This window comes from Odontesthes bonariensis, chromosome 16, assembly GCF_027942865.1.
Source record: "Odontesthes bonariensis isolate fOdoBon6 chromosome 16, fOdoBon6.hap1, whole genome shotgun sequence".
In the NCBI taxonomy this organism is placed as follows: domain Eukaryota; kingdom Metazoa; phylum Chordata; class Actinopteri; order Atheriniformes; family Atherinopsidae; genus Odontesthes; species Odontesthes bonariensis.
The window spans coordinates 24,949,601-24,969,630 of NC_134521.1; the positions used below are offsets into that span (position 1 = coordinate 24,949,601).

At 39.4% G+C, this 20,030-nt stretch overlaps 2 protein-coding genes across 5 annotated transcripts in view; one reads left to right on the top strand and one right to left on the bottom strand.

The window, feature by feature from the left end:
- The window catches only part of p4ha2 (procollagen-proline, 2-oxoglutarate 4-dioxygenase (proline 4-hydroxylase), alpha polypeptide 2), a 32,601-nt gene extending 21,721 nt beyond the window's left edge, over nt 1-10,880 (top strand). Inside the window, exons 8-15 of one of the 3 annotated variants that reach the window (XM_075486685.1) lie at nt 614-684; nt 1,562-1,661; nt 2,875-2,928; nt 3,676-3,735; nt 3,796-3,861; nt 5,668-5,736; nt 5,975-6,071; nt 9,208-10,880. In XM_075486685.1, the coding sequence (XP_075342800.1) occupies nt 614-684; nt 1,562-1,661; nt 2,875-2,928; nt 3,676-3,735; nt 3,796-3,861; nt 5,668-5,736; nt 5,975-6,071; nt 9,208-9,278 (588 nt within the window). In that variant the 3' untranslated portion in view covers nt 9,279-10,880. The remainder of the gene's footprint in view (nt 1-613; nt 685-1,561; nt 1,662-2,874; nt 2,929-3,675; nt 3,736-3,795; nt 3,862-5,667; nt 5,737-5,974; nt 6,072-9,207) is intronic. The other 2 variants (XM_075486684.1, XM_075486683.1) reach the window with 2 other exon arrangements.
- A 1,545-nt stretch (nt 10,881-12,425) lies between these two features.
- The window catches only part of LOC142401306 (sodium- and chloride-dependent GABA transporter 2-like), a 21,029-nt gene continuing 13,424 nt past the window's right edge, over nt 12,426-20,030 (bottom strand). The window contains exons 11-14 of one of the 2 annotated variants that reach the window (XM_075486687.1): nt 13,936-14,038; nt 13,666-13,766; nt 13,311-13,481; nt 12,426-12,963 (exon numbers count right to left, since the gene is read on the bottom strand). In XM_075486687.1, the coding sequence (XP_075342802.1) occupies nt 12,799-12,963; nt 13,311-13,481; nt 13,666-13,766; nt 13,936-14,038 (540 nt within the window). In that variant the 3' untranslated portion in view covers nt 12,426-12,798. Of the gene's footprint in view, nt 12,964-13,023; nt 13,482-13,665; nt 13,767-13,935; nt 14,039-20,030 lie in introns of those variants that run through there. The other variant, XM_075486686.1, reaches the window with a different exon arrangement.

The window sequence follows — 20,030 nt, forward strand, 5'->3', positions numbered from 1 at the left end:
AACTACTCACCCTTCAGACCTCCTCATACACCCTCGGTTGCACCCTCCGTTCTGCAACCAAGAACACCCTCCATGCCCCGCACTATGGGCGATCGGGCCTTCCTCTGCAGCTCCGAGGCTGTGGAACACCCTCCCCGACCACCTGAGGGCCCCACAGACTGCAGAGGCTTTTAAACGTGACCTAAAAACTCACTTTTTTCAGAAAGCCTACTGCTAAAATGTCTTTTATATAACACTTTGGGATTGTTAGCACTTTGAGATTATTAAATATAAAGTGCAATACAAATAAATATTATTATTATTATTATTATTATTATTATTATTATTATTATTATTTTCATGAACTTTTTATGAGTGCAGATAAGAGTGGTTTATTTTTGTCACTGGCATGTTTTTTTACAACATGTCATACAGAAATATAATTTTTGCATCCAGGTTGTATTTAAACTGTTTTTTTAATTCTCCACATAAAAATAAAATGTATTTTTTTTTTTGTTAAGTATTAATGATGATGTATTGTCAATGCAAGAAAAGACTTCTGCAGCACAAATGGAAAGAGTAAGCAAATTCTGGCGGTTAATGTTCATTTTATGACTTTTGTTGTGTTTTCAAGCTTTCCAGAGCTACTGTCCGAGACCCCAAAACAGGAGTGCTGACTACAGCCAACTACAGGGTATCCAAAAGGTGAGTTTTAGGGGGAAAGAGCCTTGGGTTTTCTCTTGTCGCTCATTTTAATTTTCTTAGTTATGCTGGTTGCAGATAGCAAAAATCAATTTACAAATTTCTGTAAATGGTATGAGGAACTTTGGGGCCTTTGATTTGGGTGTTTTTAAAGGCATCATATTAAATAAACATCAGTATAAGTTAGGTTAGTTCTTAAATATCATGATAAGTGAAAATCATTAGCCTTGAATGATAAGACTGGTCTTCATTAAACTGAAATGAGTTGTGATAATAGGTCCTTCTGTACAGTCAGCTAATTCTAGGTTGTATCAGGCAGAGAGGGAATATTCTAGGTAAATCCCTCTCATGAGGTGGTTGTTTTAGATAACAAAGGTTTTATGGGAAGTGAGAAGGAATGATTGCACTGCTGAGAAAGGGAAGCCACATACTGTGGATCGTCTGGAAAAAAACACTAGAGAAAAATCGAGTAATAACAAGGCTAATTGGTGATGAGGAGCTCTGTCGATAACCTCTGTGTCCACCCTTAAACAGTATTTGGACACTTGGGAGATTGTTGTCTCGCACAGTACGGGCTCTGAGACGTTGCACACAGCTCTGAACGCTGAAGTTTCACCTGAAAGAGCTGTTGTTCTCATCTGGAGCTAATGTGGGACAATCAGTTCAAATTGTGTTTTAATAAGATTGGATTAATCTTTTTTTTTATTTTTTACAATAGAATGATGTTCTAATCCTTATCAGTGCTATTATTTCTGCTCCATCAAATCAGGTGATTTATACAGAGGTGTGGCTGATTTACAAAAAAAAATATGATAAAGCAAGATGTTCATTAGAGTTTTATGTGTGTGTACTGGGTATTAATACATGCTGGTTTCTTCAGTGCATGGTTGGAAGGAGAGGAGGACCCTGTAATTGACAGAGTTAATCAAAGAATAGAAGACGTCACCGGCCTCACAGTACAGACTGCAGAGTTACTGCAGGTAATGTACTTTATTATTCAGTCTATTCATTTGACACACAGTCGATAGGAAGTGTCTGTCAGATGTCCCCATAAAAATGTCTGCACGTTTGTTCATACACACACTCAGTCTGCAAGCTAAGAAGATATTGAGCTGCTGAAAGCCTGAGTTGATGTATTTGTGAGGGTCAAGAATTGACACTAATTCACTATAATTCACTGAATATATCTGCGTATGTATTGCAGAATTGACAATAAAGCTGACTTTGACTTTTGACTAACAAATTAAGCAGGAACAAACAGCCGACCGTATAGTTTAGGATTTCCATCTGAGGTGCCAGAATAACCATTCTGTGGTGCATGATAGTCACAGGTTTCTCAGTAGGATGTCTTACTTGGTCATAGGTCATTAATCCTACATGCCTAAAGAAACATTCAAACCAAGGTGTAGGATGTCTCACATAGTTCAAACTAGGACATCATACAAAGGAATCTGGCTATTATGTGACATGGAGTAGTTATTCTGGCACCAGATGGAAATCCTGAAGCTCCCAAGAAAGTATCACACCAAGAAAGATAACAAGCAACATCCCCACGCAGAATAGCTGAAGAACCAGGGCTTGATCAAGACGTCTATCTTTTGGAAATCTAAAGTTACATTTATAGATGAGAAGGATTAATTACAAACTAACGGTTTTATTTATAATGTAATAATGTAAGCAAATTAACCTACAATGTTTTATCAAACATTATAATGACAGACTTTGAATTGGCAGAAGATAAAGTAATCAGACATAACAAAGACGACCATGGGCCAAAAAACCTGCCCACCGCAAAGACCAGGAACAGATTTTCCTTTTCAGTCCTCAAAGAATTTTACATTTAGCAGCAGCGTGTCCTTCCAGAATGAATCTCAGTAGACATTTGTAAACAGTTTTTACTCGAACATTTTTTCTGTCCACAGAGTAACATCTGTGTTAGCTCTGTGTATACTGTTCCTGTTTAACAGAAGAACAACTGTGCTAGAAGCTTTGATAACAAAACGGATAAGAAATTCTGCTTTTATCAGCGACTCTTTGGAGAGTTTCTGATGGTAGCGATTTGAAGTTTTAGTTTATATGCACAAGTTAAATCATAAACGAGGCAAGAGAATAGCCTCCAGTATGTTGTCCGCTGGACAGAAGGTCATACTCCGTACTTCTTTTTATCAATCATCTTTGTGTATGACTGACCAGGTTGCAAACTATGGAGTTGGTGGACAGTACGAGCCACATTTTGACTTCTCGAGGGTGAGTTTCCTTTTTTGGTGCAACTCTGTGTGAGCTGCATTGATTTCCTAAAGTTACCTTTCTTATAAAGCCCAACATTTTCTATGGAAATCTGTGTTGTTTGCTCTGCATGGCATATCTTTCAACAATCAATGTATTTCCTCTGCACTTTATCATTCCAGCAGTCATCAGATGGAATGCAAAATAATGAGCAATATTCTTCTATTGTATGGATAACCCTTAAAGTCATACTAAGCAGTTACTATTATCAAACATTGCGTTCAAACAAGAAGGAGACAGCAGTTTGAACTGACTGTTATCCTGTCATACGCTGATGTTAATTCACCCTCTTCCAAAGGTTTCAGCCCATAAATGTCCCAAAAACAGCCAAGTAAGAAGAAACAAAGAAATACATGCAATGGGCGATGTCTCAACAGAAAACATGATACTCGATACAAAGAGATCGCATTTGTTTGAACTTGTTCATATTTAGAATATCCTGCTCGGTATGCCTTTAAAGACATAACTGTTCTACTGTTTTGTACCCTCCTTAGAATGTTAAGGAGAGTGCAACATCTTCAATTCAAAAGTTATCCATGTTACCGTTATAGTACGTTCCTTATCTGCTTTAAAACATACAATTTGAAGTTGTTTTAAAGCTAGAGGGAAAAACAAAATTGTCAGAGAAGCATAAGATTTGTGCCCTAAGTGGCGGGCTCCGAGTGAGACTTTTCGATGATGAGTTAAACATATAAACATCTGTTGCAGCGTCCTTTTGACAGCAACTTGAAGGTCGATGGAAATAGACTTGCTACCTTCCTAAACTACGTAAGTAATGTGTGTGCTGTTTTTTGTCTTGTATTTTACTCTTAAATTTTATCTTTGTAGAAAGATGAGCCTGATGCTTTCAAAAGATTAGGCACTGGAAATCGTGTGGCAACTTTTTTAAACTACGTAAGTACGTACATTCAGTCGCCGCTAATTGAGGGCCAGTGGTGAGAGCCTCCTGGAATCAACTTTTGTTCTGGCTTCATAAGTATAAGCTCTGGTTCCATCTTTAACTTGAATTGATTGACTTCTATAGAAATGACCCCTAATTTGGCATTACAGCTTTGTAGTTCCCCTTTAGAATGACATACTTATCATTTGATGCAAGACTGACATTTCAACAAATTGTTTAAAGAAGTCTAAAGTAAAATATAGTGCTGGAGAAATCCTCCATCACCCGTGTGTCTGAGAAGCCTTTTCAGATAAATATACAAAATTAAGTTTCTGTCAGTCAGTTTGAGTCTATATTGTAGAGAGTTCCGTTGGCCTTTAACATGCTGACAATGAAAGCCACTGCAGATTTTTCCCTTGGGATAATCATGATATAATGAGTATACTGTATATACAGTTTAAGAAAATGCTTTGGCATTAGAATGAAGTTTACATGACAATAATTGCAGCATGTCTGAGAATCTGGACAAATAAAACCAATACTGAATACTGTATCAAAAACTGAAATGTTTCTGCAGTGGATCTCATCAAAGGCTCAGTTCTGTAGACCACTGTCTGTACACAGAGTGGAAGTTGCCCTGTGGTCTCTGACATTTCAAGTTTTTGAAATGGATAGATGCGACAACCTCCAGGCTGAGTGGGACTATCTTTTTTTTTTTTCAAAAGCCAGCATCCATTGTTTTATTCTGGGGCTACATTAGCACTCACAACATGTGTAACTCAGTGAAGATACCATTCATGAATATACATGTTTTTGGAGCAACCTATGCTGCAGATCCTAATCCTTAATTAATTCGGCAAGTCAGTGTCAAGACATATTATGCACAGAATGGCCCATTTTAAAATTTAGAGTATTATAAAAATGCAATACACAATAAAGGAGGCTAAGAATTGTTATGCATCTGAAATCCTATATCAAAATGGTCAAATATTTCACACTCAAGGCCAAAGTGTTTTTGAAATCTTCAAAATAGTGCAATTTTTCATTTGAAACATTTCATGTAATGGCAAAAAGCTAATTTGGTCATAAGGTGTGGATGGGAAGAATCAGGACAGAATATGATAAGAACTTTGCTTTCTGCAAGGAAATTTTCACAAGATTGTAGTAGAAATTACACAAAATGTATAAAGGTGTGATTTTCTTGCGTGAAAACATTAAGAGAATCTGAGTTTAATTCCATTAACTGCTCTAAAATAGCCCAGAGACTGTTCAGTGTGACCCTGAAACACATGTAGTATGAGATTAAAGCCTCAATAATATCTGACTGGTGGAGAAATGTGGTGATATGATATAATGATCTATGAATTACCATGCCTGAATAACATGATAGCACTGCATTTTTTTGTCTAACAGCTTGATATGTATGTTAACATGTTGCTCTTTTAAATTCTCCGATATGACTCAGATATCCACTTTGAGCATGAAGTGATAACATTTAGGGTTTAATTTTTAAGATTTTCACCAATTACTGCAAAGATTTTACACAAATATGTAAACTTTATATGTAAAATAAATTTTTTAATGCTGTAATTCTGACGCAGAAGGGAAGATTCTGACTTTATTTCAATGTGCCCATACTTTAAATTTATTCAGTTTCTACCTTACAAACATTATTGTTCTAAACTGATGATCAGTGCAAACTGCAGCTCGACCATGGTGGTAACTCGTGTTTCAGGATAGTTGGTGTGATGTGCTGAAGTAAAAAAGTTACACTTAAGTTAAGTTACCACAAAGTTACCACTTTGATGTCTTTTCCTCAGATGAGTGATGTTGAGGCGGGAGGTGCCACGGTCTTCCCAGACTTTGGTGCAGCGATCTGGCCCAGAAAGGTGATTACAATCCAGTGTGTTCCATGTCTCTGTGTCGTTCACGTGATTGGGTCCACGTGAGAGAGCTGCTGGTCCCTCCAGGCTGCTATGTTCCCTCTACATTGTTCTGTATTGCACTGCAGTCCGCCAAAGACAACAGAACTTGGGAAACTGATTGATTGGAATATTGGGAAACAAGTCATTCTCTTGTACACAATAGCTTTCCCGATAACTTTAGCCGTTTGTCATTTCTCCCCAGGGGACAGCAGTGTTCTGGTATAATCTCTTCAAAAGTGGAGAGGGAGACTACAGGACCAGACATGCAGCCTGTCCTGTTCTAGTAGGAAGTAAATGGGGTGAGTCAAAGTTCAGGCTGGATGAAGATTCATGATACATTTAAGGAGGATAGAAACTGACCAAACTGTGACTGAGATGATCTTGAATGAACGTAAATGACTTCTACAACATATCTGAACCGATAAAGGCTTCTATGGCATTCAGACATCAGTTACTTTTCCATTACTGTTGTTCAAAGCCTCATACAGACATGTTAGTGACCGTGACATCAACAAATCAAGTATGTTTTCTTTGTATTGAAGAAGACTTCTGTCGACTTAAAACTTCTAAAATAACCATCAGAAATGTTTTTATGTTTCATAAAGACCAATATTGTAGAACTCAATTAGAAGCTAAATGGTTATCTCCAAAAGTATCCTTCCCTGGACTCTGTCAGTGGTATTAACCTACTTGGACAGTTTGGGCCACCATTACCTTTTTTAATGAAAGTTATTGGATATTTATCTGTGCAGCTCACAGCAGTGAAAGGTTAAAAAAAAAAAAAAAAAAAAAAAAGAGCTCCAGAAATTTGAGTCATTGGTCCTCATGCAACAACCGTTCGTACGCACAGATTTGTTCTTAAGTCGTGCGTACGACTGATTTAAGAGAATTTGAGTATTCACCAATCTTTTCGTATTATACGGGGTTTTTTCCAGGTACGAACAGAATTTACGAGTGATCCAGACCTGTCCTAGGAGTTTAGTAAAATAGTCCGTTGTTATTCCAATCGAGTTTGCTTGACTAATGGATTGTAAATTTAATTACTTTGAAGCAAACATAAATAAATATATACATTATACCCCATAATTATGCTGACATTATTCTGTTTGAATTAAATTATGCACTAATTAAAGGTTAATTTGACTGTATATGACAAGGTCAATGGGAAGCGTAACCAGCTGCTGACTTGATACTTTTGGATGCCTTAGTGCATGTGTGCTCCGAGACCGTGTCGACAGACAAATGGCTGACATCGCGATTTAGATTTCCAAGGACTGTGCTGCTGCAAATATGCAGCTTGCTACAGCCACGACTCCAGAGAGAAACACGCCATCAAACCCAATTCCACCACATGTCCAGGTCCTCACCACTCTTGGATTTTTGGCCTCTGGAACCTTTCAGAGGGAGATTGGAGACAGATCGGGGGTGTCCCAGTCCTCTGTGAGTCGTGCGCTCCCCTTGGTCATCAAAACTCTCATCAGTTTACCACCCATGGTACATCAAATTCCCATACGCCGCTGTGCAACAAGTACAAATTAAGAGGGACTTTCATGCCGTGGCTGGACTGCCAAACATAATCGGAGCAATAGACTGCACACATATACCCATCAAAGCACCAGTGAGCTGAAGGCCAGGTGGGTGTGTCTCGATACAGCGGGGGGGCAAACTGCTCTATAGCCCAGAGAAGGCATGCCAGATTTGCACAATATTGCCATGAACGAGGGTCTCCTACTACCTGAACCAGCCCAGGCAGACCCCCCTCATTAACCGCCCCAGCAAATAGCCATCAGGCAACAAGTGATTGCACGGCTTTAGTTGCAGTCATCGAGCTCCTGCCCATGGCGAGACGTTTTTGGGTTTTTTTTTTAAGCCATTTTCATATCAAACCATTTCTTCTTCATTTCGGTGACATTACGAACTGCAGGTGACACACTAACAGCGCTCGTAACTGCTTCCAATTTCTTCGCTTTAGCAGGTCCCGTAATTCCTCTGCTGACACTGCTAAAAATGACAGATTTTCCTTTTTGAATCTCTGAAAGCAGAAGTTCAATATCAGAGCCCATAAAGTTGTACTTTTTGCACCTTGATGCTGTTTTCATGACTCAACACTTCCTGGCACAGGAGAGAGGAAGCTTAGCCTTATTTGGTATTATTTTAAACATGGAGTATGCAAATCTACTATCCTCGTGCACGTGCACTTAAATACGCACGGGTGGCATGCATCATTTACGCAGGTCGTTAACACACTTTTTCCGAAGTTAAGAGCGTTTGTTGAATCTGACGTGGCGTGTTCGTACGAGACCTTCTTACGAAAAAAGTGAGAGAAATTTAGAATAAAAATACGAAAATGTTCTTGCATGAGGCCCATTGCTTTTATGTATAGTGGTGCTTCCGTCAACAGAAAATATTCTGAAGCAGTACTTATATATTCAGTAACATTTGTGTACATTTGTTCAATGTAGATGCACATGACAAGAGGAGGCCTGTCTGAAATATAAGACATTTCCCATATGAAATAGGAAATTTGAACAAGGAAATCAGCTGAAGACTGCAATTTAAACACAGCACCAGTGTATTGGGCAGGCTTAATCAGTCAGTTCAAATCAAAACTCTACCCGGAATTATTGCAATTGTTTTTCTGGACTATTATCACATTACAGTTGAAAGGAAGCCATCACTACCAGGGGTTTGACTAAAATGCTGCATTATTTGTCTTAAAGTTGTTCCACATAAGCAATTGATAAATAATCAGTAACTCAATGCTCATTGGTAGGCATTTTTCTTCATAATTTTATATTTTCATAATAAGAGTGGAGAAAGAGACAAAAGGCTCATGACCCAAAGTGAACCTCATCTGTTGCACACGGTGGAGGCTGTGTTATGGTATGGGACTGGGTCAGCAATGCTTACTGCTAAAGAGCCTGCTGATATAAGCAGGTGGAGCTTCAGTCAAATACAGACAAGTGCAAATGGTAAATGACTCGAAGCATATCACTAAAGCAGCTCGAGAACATCTTGGAGAAAAGAAATGAATTATTCTGAAATAGTCAATGGATGACATGAGCTCAACCCAACTGGGAGAATGATTCAGAGATGAGCAGCAACAGAAGACAGCTTCAGTGAAAGACTGGCAAACTATCGTAAAGGCGCGTTCGGTGATGCCGCGCATCGACTTAAAAAAAGAAAAGTGGTTTCATTTTGTCTTAAAACTTCCAGTAATATTGATTTCCTTCTAATACACTTTGGTTTACAAAGGCAACATCATGCGAAGTTCTGTCTTTGATCAAATGGGCTGTTTATTTAGGAAAGAAATGAGGAAAGATTGAGATTATATCACTCTTTTGAAATTGAATTTGTTGTAATCTTAAATGTAATATTATTACAAAACTCTTATCCATTTCTTATCCTCATTTGTTCTATTTTCCGTTTTGTCAGTGTCCAACAAGTGGATTCATGAACGGGGACAGGAGTTCAGGAGACCATGTGGCCTCACAGAAGTGGACTAACGTTTACTCCCCCTCTTACACACTTTCACTCACTCACACACACACACACACACACACACACACACTGTAGTGCCTTGATTTTGGCAACAATGCAACAAAGACACATTGTATAACGCTTACATAAGTGTTTTCTCACTCAACTTGGCTGCTTTCTTGTAAAAATGGTCCCAAGGGAAGGTTCATCCCTCCACTGTGTGGGATCTAACTTTGAGAATATCGTCTTTTTATCAGAAGTTGTAGAGCTACCCCGTCACTCCGACCCCTTGAAATAGGTCCATTTGATTCGGTGAATCAGAGAAAAAATATACCGAAATTAGAATGAACAAATTTTTAGTTTTTCATTAAACATGTTTTATTTTCACAAAGTCAGAATTCATTTCAAAGGTAGAAGCCCTCCACCAGATCGTGGAAAAGAAAAACAAAACAAAACAGAAATACACACAAAAAAAACCAATACCATTTAGTTTCACCCTGAGGTGAACATTTGAATTAGTGATGGAAAGTTCGGCTCTTTTGACTCACCTCCCAAAGAAGAGGGAGGATCTTTATTTAGGATCTTTAGTAGCCTATATTTTACCTTAACTTTGCAAAAAAAAATCATGGTTTATTTGTTGAAAACCCTTTTGCTTTCAGTGTTTTTATGAGAGACCTTATAATTCTGTGCATTTATTCTGTGACAAAACCACTCTTACATTTGTTTATTTCAATTAAACTTTTTTATTGGACAAATGAACAAAAAAAAATCAAACAAATCCAAAGAACAGAACCAGAACCAAACTCCAGCAAACAGCATTAGTCCTCAGGGCAGGTTGGCATTCAGGAAGATCAGATGCCTCAGCTTGGATGGGCTGATACGATTCCGCCTCTTCGTGAGTATCTGCCCTGTTTTGGAGAAGATTCTCTCAGAAGGAACTGATGTGGCAACAATATCCTTAATGCTCACGTGAATGCCGCATGCTGGTCGCCATATCCAGAGCTGGGACTGAGCACTGAAAGTGAAACCTAAGCAGCGAATGGAAAAAACTGTGAGCCGGCTCTTCTGATTCACTACAAAGAGCCGGCTCTCAGAGCCGATGCTTGTGCGCATGACCCATCACTAATTTGAATCTTCCCACAGCATCTAACAGCTATGAGCATGACATGAGAAACAGAAAATCCATAAAAAATACAGTTAGCCAGTTATTTGATGCAAAGTTTGTCAGGCAAGGTTATTTACATTTATTTGAATTGTATTTGCACATTTCTTAACCGTTTTATTGTAGATTAGATTTGGATAACGAATGAAGCAAAGGTTTTGTCACTATTTTTGGTATATGAACTGTAGATTTTTATACTACATTCCAAATGTACTGAAAATAAACATGTGTTCACTGTCAATGCGAATAAGTCTCTGAATTAAAACGCAAGCTTTTTCCAAACATCCAAAAGTTACCATGAACTTTAGTACAATAATATAAGTGTTTCATCCCTTTCCAAACCCTGACAGAGAAATGCTTTTTCTCCAAAGCATTTCTATTTTATGTTTATTTATACTGTTTAAATTATTACACTGTTGTATCCTCATTCCTCAAGATGGCAATTAAAAAAAGTCAATCAACAGTCTTTTTATTAAATTGCTATTTCACTTTGTTTTGTTCTAGTTCACGATGTTCTGTCCTGCAATGTTTGTTAGCAAGTAAAGATAGTTCTGATTATTCATACTGGAACAGTTACAGTCTTATCTAAATGATTAAAATGACTGTGGGATCACTTTATCCTAACCAAAGAAAAGGCAGTTATCCAAAGCTTTAAATAAGCACACATATTGCATAGGCCTTTCCTGCCGGTGTTCCACATTTGACAGCTTAGAACAAAATCTGACGATCCTTTCCTAAGTCTAAGGCACTGCATGGTTTGGCATGCAAAAAGGTGGCAGTAAGAAATCCAATCACATTCCATTTCATTTAAACTAATTACTTATATTAAGTAGTTTAAATTATTTTCCATTTGGGTTTGTGTAAAACTTTGTACAGGCTCTTGCATGTGTCGGATAGTTTCTATTTGATATATTCAAAATAGTTTGTAGACTATTTTTCTACTCGAGAAATACTCTATTTGTCTTTGGAAACACTAGCTATTTAAGCATTTAAAAAAAAAAAAAAAAAGTGCACTCAAGCCTTACCACCCAAATAATAAAGAGAAAGAGTCCTTATATGGCACTTTGACGGGTTCAGATATAGTGCTGTCAACAAAATGTAGCAAAACTGCTCAACACATCAATGGAATAATAAAAAAAAGATCATTATTAATTAGTATATACAGTATATTTATATTGATTTGGCAATCAAACAGCCATTGAAACATGGCTCTGCAACAGGTGTGTGTGTGTGTGTGTGTGTGTGACCATGCTCTCTGTGCTGCTATGTGCACACACCTCCTGACCAGCTTCTAACATCGTGCACGTGACTGCAACACCTGTCAGGTTATTCCAACAGTCTTGACATTCTGTCAGTTTTGATCTCCGCTCTTGTTAATTTTCTTCACACCGTTATGCTTAATTGGTAATAGACCTGAATGTGTTGGGGATCTTGTTAACTTTGGAATGCTTTACATGATCTTCATTACTACTCAGGCCCTGTTGAATTGCTGGCTTTGTAAGCAATTTTTCCAATCACATAGTAACTTGGGTGGATGCAGTGTGAGATGTTATAAACTTAAAGTGTTTGTCTAAGATTGTTCAAAGGGCAAGTAAGCGTGTTGATGAAGACAGACAATAATTTGTAGAATTGTGCAGAGCTCTTGAGGTAGGCTGCTGTAGACAGCTTTGCATGCAGGACAAAACATCTCTGCTTTGTTTTCTGCGTCTGCTCCTTTCAGGTGATGACGAATAGCTACGTCATATAAACGGGAACAGCAGTGCTCTGCTGTCAGATTGCTCATAATGACTTTCAAATTGCTCTAGATCATCAGAAAAAAGATTGAGGTGTTCCTCGAGAGGTATGAACTTTTAGACTTGCACCCTGAAGCTGAAAACAACAAATCTGTAACGCACAATCCATATTTGATAAGATATTACACTGCCCTTCCTAAAACACTCCCAATATACAAGATACCCCCCCCCCCCCATCTGTTTTTTTTTTTTTTTTTTTTTTTTTTTTTTCATGACCTGTCCATGAACGGCAGCAAGAATGAATTGAGTGTAAATTTCATGTGCTGATCTGGAGAAACTGACAATGGCATGTCAATGGATGTTATATCTTCAATAATGTGTAAGGCTAAAATTGCTCATTGAGGTAAAAGATGGCAGATGTGTGTATACAAAAGGCAGAAGCGATGTTTTCTGAAACATAGGACATTTCCTAAAAATACAAGGACATAAAAACCTTGAAGTCAGACTCAGAGTAATGCGCAAGAATTCCTTAAGGACCAAAAAAAAAAAATAGAATTCTTGGGCTCGAGGAATTTTTCCTGCTGAGGGCACATTTGTCACATCAGTGCATTCTTCATGAGCGTTCCATGCATGTGGACGCTTCAGACTATTTTACGATTCACTTCCGAGCTGTGCAGTTTGTGTTGACTGAGTGAGTTCATTAATCTGGTTTAGAGGTTTGAGCTCTGCGTGGGAAGTAGTGCCATTGCTTTCCTGAGCAGCAAAAGGATGTTTTTGATCCGCGTTGTCGACAGGTTGGCAGAGAAATAGGAGGCGCTGAGGAAAGAAAAGGGAAATTGAATTTACTCTTATTTTGAATGGGTTCAATCTTATCTGAATCCTGCATGGTGAGTCCAGACCATGAGTACTTTGTCTCACAGTACTTTAAAAAGTCCAACAGTAAGATTTCTTTCCATACCTACATAAAAACACGATAAAAAAACAAACAGGTTATAGATAAGTTTAAATTTTAAACAAACAAAAATAAATAAAACCCCCTGTCCTATTACTACAAAAAACAAAACAAAATGAGTTTGCCATTCTGCCAGGTAAGGAGATATTATTGGTTGGAGGGAAAAAATGACTTTATAACACTTTACACAGGAACAAAAGGTCATACTCACCTCCTGAAAAGTACCGCTTCCTTGCATCATTTTAAACAACACGAACAGTGGAATGAGAGAAAGGGAGACTGTGGCAATGAACCAACCCAAGATGTTGGCCCACAGTGGATAAACATAGGTGTTGCTGAACTTCAGTGGAGAATATTTGACAATAGAGAAGATAAAGGTTCCCTATGATGAGAAGAAAACAAAGCCGATTGATGTTAAATGGGAAATGGACAGGAATTACATCAAAACAAAGCAAAAAAAAACATCTCAAATCTATTTCAATTAACCTCAAAAGTGTTTTTTCCATTAAGTTGTTATATACTGGTCATCTTCTAATGGCAGATTCAAACCATAGCATTTTACTTACAAGACAGATGAAGGGAGTGATGTAGCACCAGCAGTACTTCATAAATGGAAGTGGGCGGTAACCGATCATGTCTGCGATGTTGTCATAAAAACGGTCGGCACCTAAAGGGAAAACATATCGGAAACATCAGCTTAGTGTTTGAGATTCATTCCAAAGCATAGCATTCAAGCTCACAGTGCCAGAAATAGTTCAAGTTAACTCCGAAGGCGAGCTGTTGTTCTTCTGTCGCAGTATGACGGCTGCCCATAGAAAAGTATACCTGTGACTTACCGTAAACCCACCCAATGCTGACGGACTGGCAGAAGGTAAGCAGGAGCAGGGTAGTGCCACTGCAGACATGGTGGTCTAACAGCTGGAGTAGGTATATCCCCCCCTGAAAATAAGGACAGAAATAATAAGAATTGGAATAAAAATACTAATAATAACTATGAATAATTTGGATGTTTTTATAGGCAAGGCAAGGCATCTTTATTTATATAGCGCATTTCATACCACAGGCAACTCAATGTGCTTTAAATAAAGACAAGGCATTTAAAAGAACAGCATAAAGCAGCATAAAAACAAGCAATTTAAAGAAAAAAAAAATAGAATAAAAATTAAAGCAATCAAAGAAGAGGGGAAAAAGAAAAATATAAACTCAACCATAAGCACACCGAAAGAGAAATGTTTTTAACCTGGATTTAAAAGTGCTTACAGTTGGGGCTGGTTTCAGTTCTGCTGGTAGTTTGTTCCAGTTGTGTGCAGCATAACAGCTAAAAGCTGCTTCACCGTGTCTAGTTTGAACTCTGGGCTCCACTATCTGACCTGAGTCAGCAGATCTCAGAGCTCTGCTGGGTTTATACTCTGCTAGCATGTCATTCATGTATTCTGGACCTAAACCATTCTGTGATTTGTAGACGAGTAGCAGAACTTTAAAATCTATTCTGTATCTGACCGGGAGCCAATGTAAAGACTTGAGAACTGGGGTGATGTGACGTGATCTCTTTGTTCTGGTTAAAACTCGGGCTGCAGCGTTCTGAATGAGCTGCAGCTGTTTGAGACTCTTTCGGGGAGTCCAGTCAGAAGACCATTACAGTAGTCAAGTCTGCTGGAGATGAAAGCATGAATCAGCTTCTCCTGATCTGTTCGGGACATGAAACCCTTAATCCTGGATATGTTCTTAAGTTGATAAAAGGCTGATTTGGTGACTGATTTGATATGATTGTTGAAGGTCAGGTCTGAGTCTATCAGCACGCCGAGGTTCCGGACTTGGTCTTTAGTTTCTAGAGACAGTAACTCAAGATGTTTACTGACAGCAAACCTCTTCTCTTTGTTGCCAAACACAATGACCTCAGTTTTTTCTTGATTTAACTGAAGGAAATTTTGGTTCATCCACTTTTTGACTTGCTCTAAGCAGTCGCACAATGACTCTATAGGACTGCAGTCATCTGGAGACAGTGCCAGATATATCTGTGTGTCATCTGCATAGCTGTGGTAGTTGACTTTAGAGTTCTTCAGAATTTGACCCAGAGGCAGCATGTATAGAGTGAACAGAAGGGGTCCAAGAACTGACCCCTGAGGAACTCCACGTCATAGCCACTCGATCAGATTGATTACTTCCAATAGTCACAAAATAACTCCGCTCCTCCAAGTAGGACCTGAACCATTCTAGGACTGTCCCGCTGAGTCCTGCCCAGGTTTCCAACCTGTTCAGCAGTATACTGTGATCCACAGTGTCAAATGCAGCACTGAGATCCAACAATACCAGAACTGACACCTTGCCTGAGTCAGTGTTCAACCTTATGTCATTTAACACTTTAATAAGAGCCGTTTCTGTACTGTGGTGAGGTCGGAAGCCTGACTGAAATTTGTCAAGGAGTCCACTGGAGTTCAAGAAGTTACTGAGTTGATTAAAAACCACTTTCTCAACAATCTTGGCTATAAAAGGAAGATTTAAGATGGGTCTGTAGTTGGTTAAAATGGAAGCATCCAATGTTGTCTTTTTTAGGAGTGGCTTGATGGCAGCTACTTTTAAGGGTTTAGGAAACGTGCCTGATTGAAGTGAGCAGTTTATTATTTGCTGCAAATCTGGTTGGACAGAGCTTACAATAGTTTTAAAGAAGTCAGATGGCATTGTGTCAAGACAGGATATCGATGGTTTAAGATGCTGGACTGTTTCTTCTATGGTTTTTTGGTCAACTGTATTGAATTCTGACATCATAGTTAATTGATTCCTAGGTGGTTTTAAGGTTTGCGTCATTTTAGTATTTTGCTGATTTATGTTGATATTTAGCCTTATAGATTTGATTTTTTTCATTGAAAAAACAAGCAAATTACATTTTTCTGTGGAACAGAGTTCTGAAACTATCTGTTTTGGGGGGGTTGTCAGCTTATTAACCATAGCAAACAGAGCACGAGTGTTGTTGATGTTCTTATTAATCATTTCAGATAAGTGTTGCTGTCTAGCCCGGAGTAACCCGTGGTTAAAATTACAAAGACTTTGTTTGTAGAGGTCATGGTGAATTTGAAGTTTAGTTTTTCGCCATTTACGCTCTGCTTTCCTGCATTCTGTTTTCAAGGCCTTTACCATAATAGTGTTCCTCCATGGTGTTCGCTTTCTGCGCAAGATCATCTTATTTTTAACAGGTGCAACAGTATCCATGACATTTGAGAGTTTCAAGTTAAAGTTATCTAAGAGTTCATCAACTGTCTCTGCACTCGCAGTTGATGACATAGCTGTAACTTCCATAAACTTAGCACTGGTATTCTCATTTATGTACCTTTTTCTAACAGACACACGGGTTAACTGAATGTTTGGAGTTAACTGTAAGTCAGAGAACACAAAGAAATGATCAGAGAGCGCCAAGTCCTTGATATCAACAGAAGAAATGTCAACACCTTTTGAGATAATCAGATCCAGTGTGTGGCCTCGAGTATGTGTGGGTCCATTCACGTGTTGAAGGAGGCCAAAAGTGTCAAGTACAGAGCAGAGTTCTTTGGCATTAGTGTCCATGTTATTGTCCATGTGAATGTTAAAATCCCCTGTTATGATAAAAAAAGTTATAGTCAGTGCAAATAACTGACAGCAGTTCAGCAAACTCATCAAAGAAAGTTCCTGGGTATCTTGGTGGTCTATAAATGATTAGGAAGATAACTTTTGGATCCCCCTTTACTAAAAAACAGAGATATTCAAAAGAGCTAAAATCACCAAGTAAAATTTCTTTGCACTGAAAGACTGATTTAAAAATGGCGGCAACTCGTCCGCCCTTCTTACCACTTCGACACTTATTGATAAAACTGAAATTTGTTGGTGCTGCCTCATTGAGAATGGTATCACAGCTACATTCAGTCAGCCATGTTTCACTAAGAAATAAAAAGTCTAGATTATAGGTCATGATCATGTCATTTACTAAGAGGGATTTGTTGGCTAGTGATCTGATATTGAGTAGGGCTAATCTCGTGGAGACAACAGGTGATACTGGTGCGTTTCGGGGTTGACACATTATATTCAATAGATTGGTAGATTTAACTGAACCTTTTTTATTTCTCACCAATTTGACCACTTTTCTGTTACCTGTCATCACAGGGATTGAAAAGGCTGTCTGAACTCCATAGGGCCCTGACTTTATCTGGGGAAGAGCATTCTTGATATCAGTATTACAGCCTGGACCCGGCACATATCAGTCAGACTCACAGATATGATGATTCAGAGGAGGTGGGGGGGGTTGGTGACTTTGGTTTGATGGTTGTTTCCAACGTGATGGACGTGGTGGAATGGGAGGGGCTGGATGAGGTGGGATGTTAGGGGGGAAGAATATGGGATTTTGGCGTGGTGTCAATTGTATTCCAATATTGAGAAAGCTCTTCATCCTGTCCGGGAAATCCAGAAGTGAGGAGTCCAGACTGAGTGGAGAGTGCTGGGTGGGGTCTGGGGGGGCGAAGGCTGGGGGTTTCCCACTGGGGCTGGGGGAGACGCAGCCTGTTGGACTGCCGGGGCTGGTGAAGACTCCACTTGTTGGGCTGTTGGGGCCGGTGAAGACTCCTCATCTTGGGGTGAGGATGATGACGTTGCAGGTTCTTTCTGGATCCGCTGTCCTTCATGGTCAGTCCTTGTCTCAGCGCCCTCACCAGAGCATTGTCCTATCTGTCGTTTTGGATCGTTTTGTCCTGTCTCGTCCCTGATAGGGGCTGCTGGTGTGTGACGCAGAGAGTAAAAAATGTTGGAGCTTAGCAACTGTACTCCTGACTTGTTAAGGTGAAATCCATCTGCCTTAAAGAGGTGCCTGCGTCCCCAAAAGATGTTGAAATTGTCAATAAAGTTCATTGAATGAGCAGCACACATGTCTTTGAGCCATCTGTTTAGCATCATCAGTCTGCTGAATCTCTCATCTCCTTTCCAAACTGTTGGTAGAGGTCCACTGAAAAACACCTCTGTACTTGTGCATCGAACTTTGTTTACCAAGTCCATAAAGTCTTGTTTTAATACCTCCGATTGTTGCTTCACAACATCAAGGGCTCCTGTGTGTATGATGAGAGCTTTCAGTGTCGGATGCTCAGCAACAATGTCCAGGATCTTCTTTGAGATATCAGACACCATGTCGTTACTATTAGTATTTTGGTCTTTTTCTTGCTGCAAAAACGTTTTATCTCATTCACAGCTCCGTCACCCACTATCAGAGTTTGAGGCCCAGTGGTTAGCTCTTTCTGTGGCCTTTTAGCATATAATTTAGCCTCATACCTTTCTCTGGTCTTGGGAGATGAGCGTTTTTTTTGGAGAGTCAGGATTTTGAGAAAGTGGAGCAAATCTGTTCTCTAGCAGAATTCCTGGGTCTTGTGGCAATTTGCTCCGGGTTTTGGTGGTGGTCTCGGTCCATCGTGGCTTTTTCTTTGATATCGGGGTAGAGACATTCCTGTGTGATAGTGCAGGCCACTCGGAGTCATTGTGGGTCTCCAGGTGTTGGGTTCTGCCTGATAACCGTCTTCCCACATCTGAGGGAGTCGATTTATAGTGTTTTGGCTTAGCACCAAGGGAGTTCCAGGGAGGACTGGTTAAATATTTTCCATTTACGCCAGGCTCCTGCCGTGTCTTGGTGGTGCCAGTTAGCTTCCTGTTAGCCTGCTCCCTTTCAGTGTTTTGGGATACTGGCAGAGTAGTTTCATTCCCATATTGTCCATTTATCTCCACGTTCACTTCAAGCCGATTAATTTTTGTTTCCAGTATTGCTATCTTCTGGAGTAGCTTGTGGTAATCGTCAGTGGAAAAGGGAGGCATCTTGCTGCTAATTAGCTTCAGTTAGCTGAGCTCCTCCAAAAGCAGGAAGCTGCAACGGAATTTCCACACGACAGTTTCCAGATGACTTTCTGATAAAATGATTTAAAAAAAAGTCTTGGTTCACTTAAAAGAAAAAGAATAAAATCATATCCAAGACTTGTGGAAAGAAGTAAAATGATTTAAAAGCAAATAAAGCAATAAGCAGCAGGAGGAAGCAGAGACACGTCTGCACTCTTCAGACGTTTAGAGGGTTTAAATAGGTATTTCCAAGTCTCATTTGTGCGCCCCATCGATGCATTGTCTCCAAAATCGATCGCAGAATATGATTAAGATGTCACAGTCTGGAGTCTGTGGAACAATATGCCGCAACAGCAGCCAGCTCCGAGCTGTGAAGCCAACAGTGTTCAGCCGCTAGTGAGGGGAGGGGCTGGGCTGTGTGTCTGTCTGCAGCAGTGTGGAAAAGTTGTCTGTTAACTATAGGAGAAGAAGATGGTTCCGATGGTACAAATGAGTATCTAATAAGAAACTAATCTTTAGTATTTAATAGTATCTGAATATCTTTTTTTTTTTTTTTTGCCAATCCTACTTGCAAGTTGCCCTTTAAAGGGGCACTAGGTAGCATTTTCACCTAAAATTATAGCCTTCAGGAGTTTAACAAAGGTCAAACAAGTCAATGGTAAGCGAATGAAGCCTGTCTCGCTCCCAACAGGGGTCTGTATGCTGAAAATCCCATATGTAACTTCGGCAGGAGCGACCCGCTTCTGAAGTGTCGTGATGCGCGAGAAGAGTCGTTTGTGTTTACGGCACTTAGCTAGGTACTGTATGCTAGCTGTTGTAGCTATGTGTTCGCTTGCGTTGAAGAGCCACCAAGCGTTTCATATTCTGCCTTTCACAGACTGAATATGAAACATTCGATGTTGGCACTTCCCATCTTTGTGAAATTTCTCCAAGCGTGATCTTTTTCATCTACCATAGTGATCTGCGTTTTAGATCGTAAAGAGACAGATGACGGTGCTCTAATTCCCCCCTGAGTTCGAGACGTAGCCTAGCTTCAGAAATACACGGACTGACCTGATTAGAATAAGAATAGCGTTTTGATCCGAACAAGAATTGT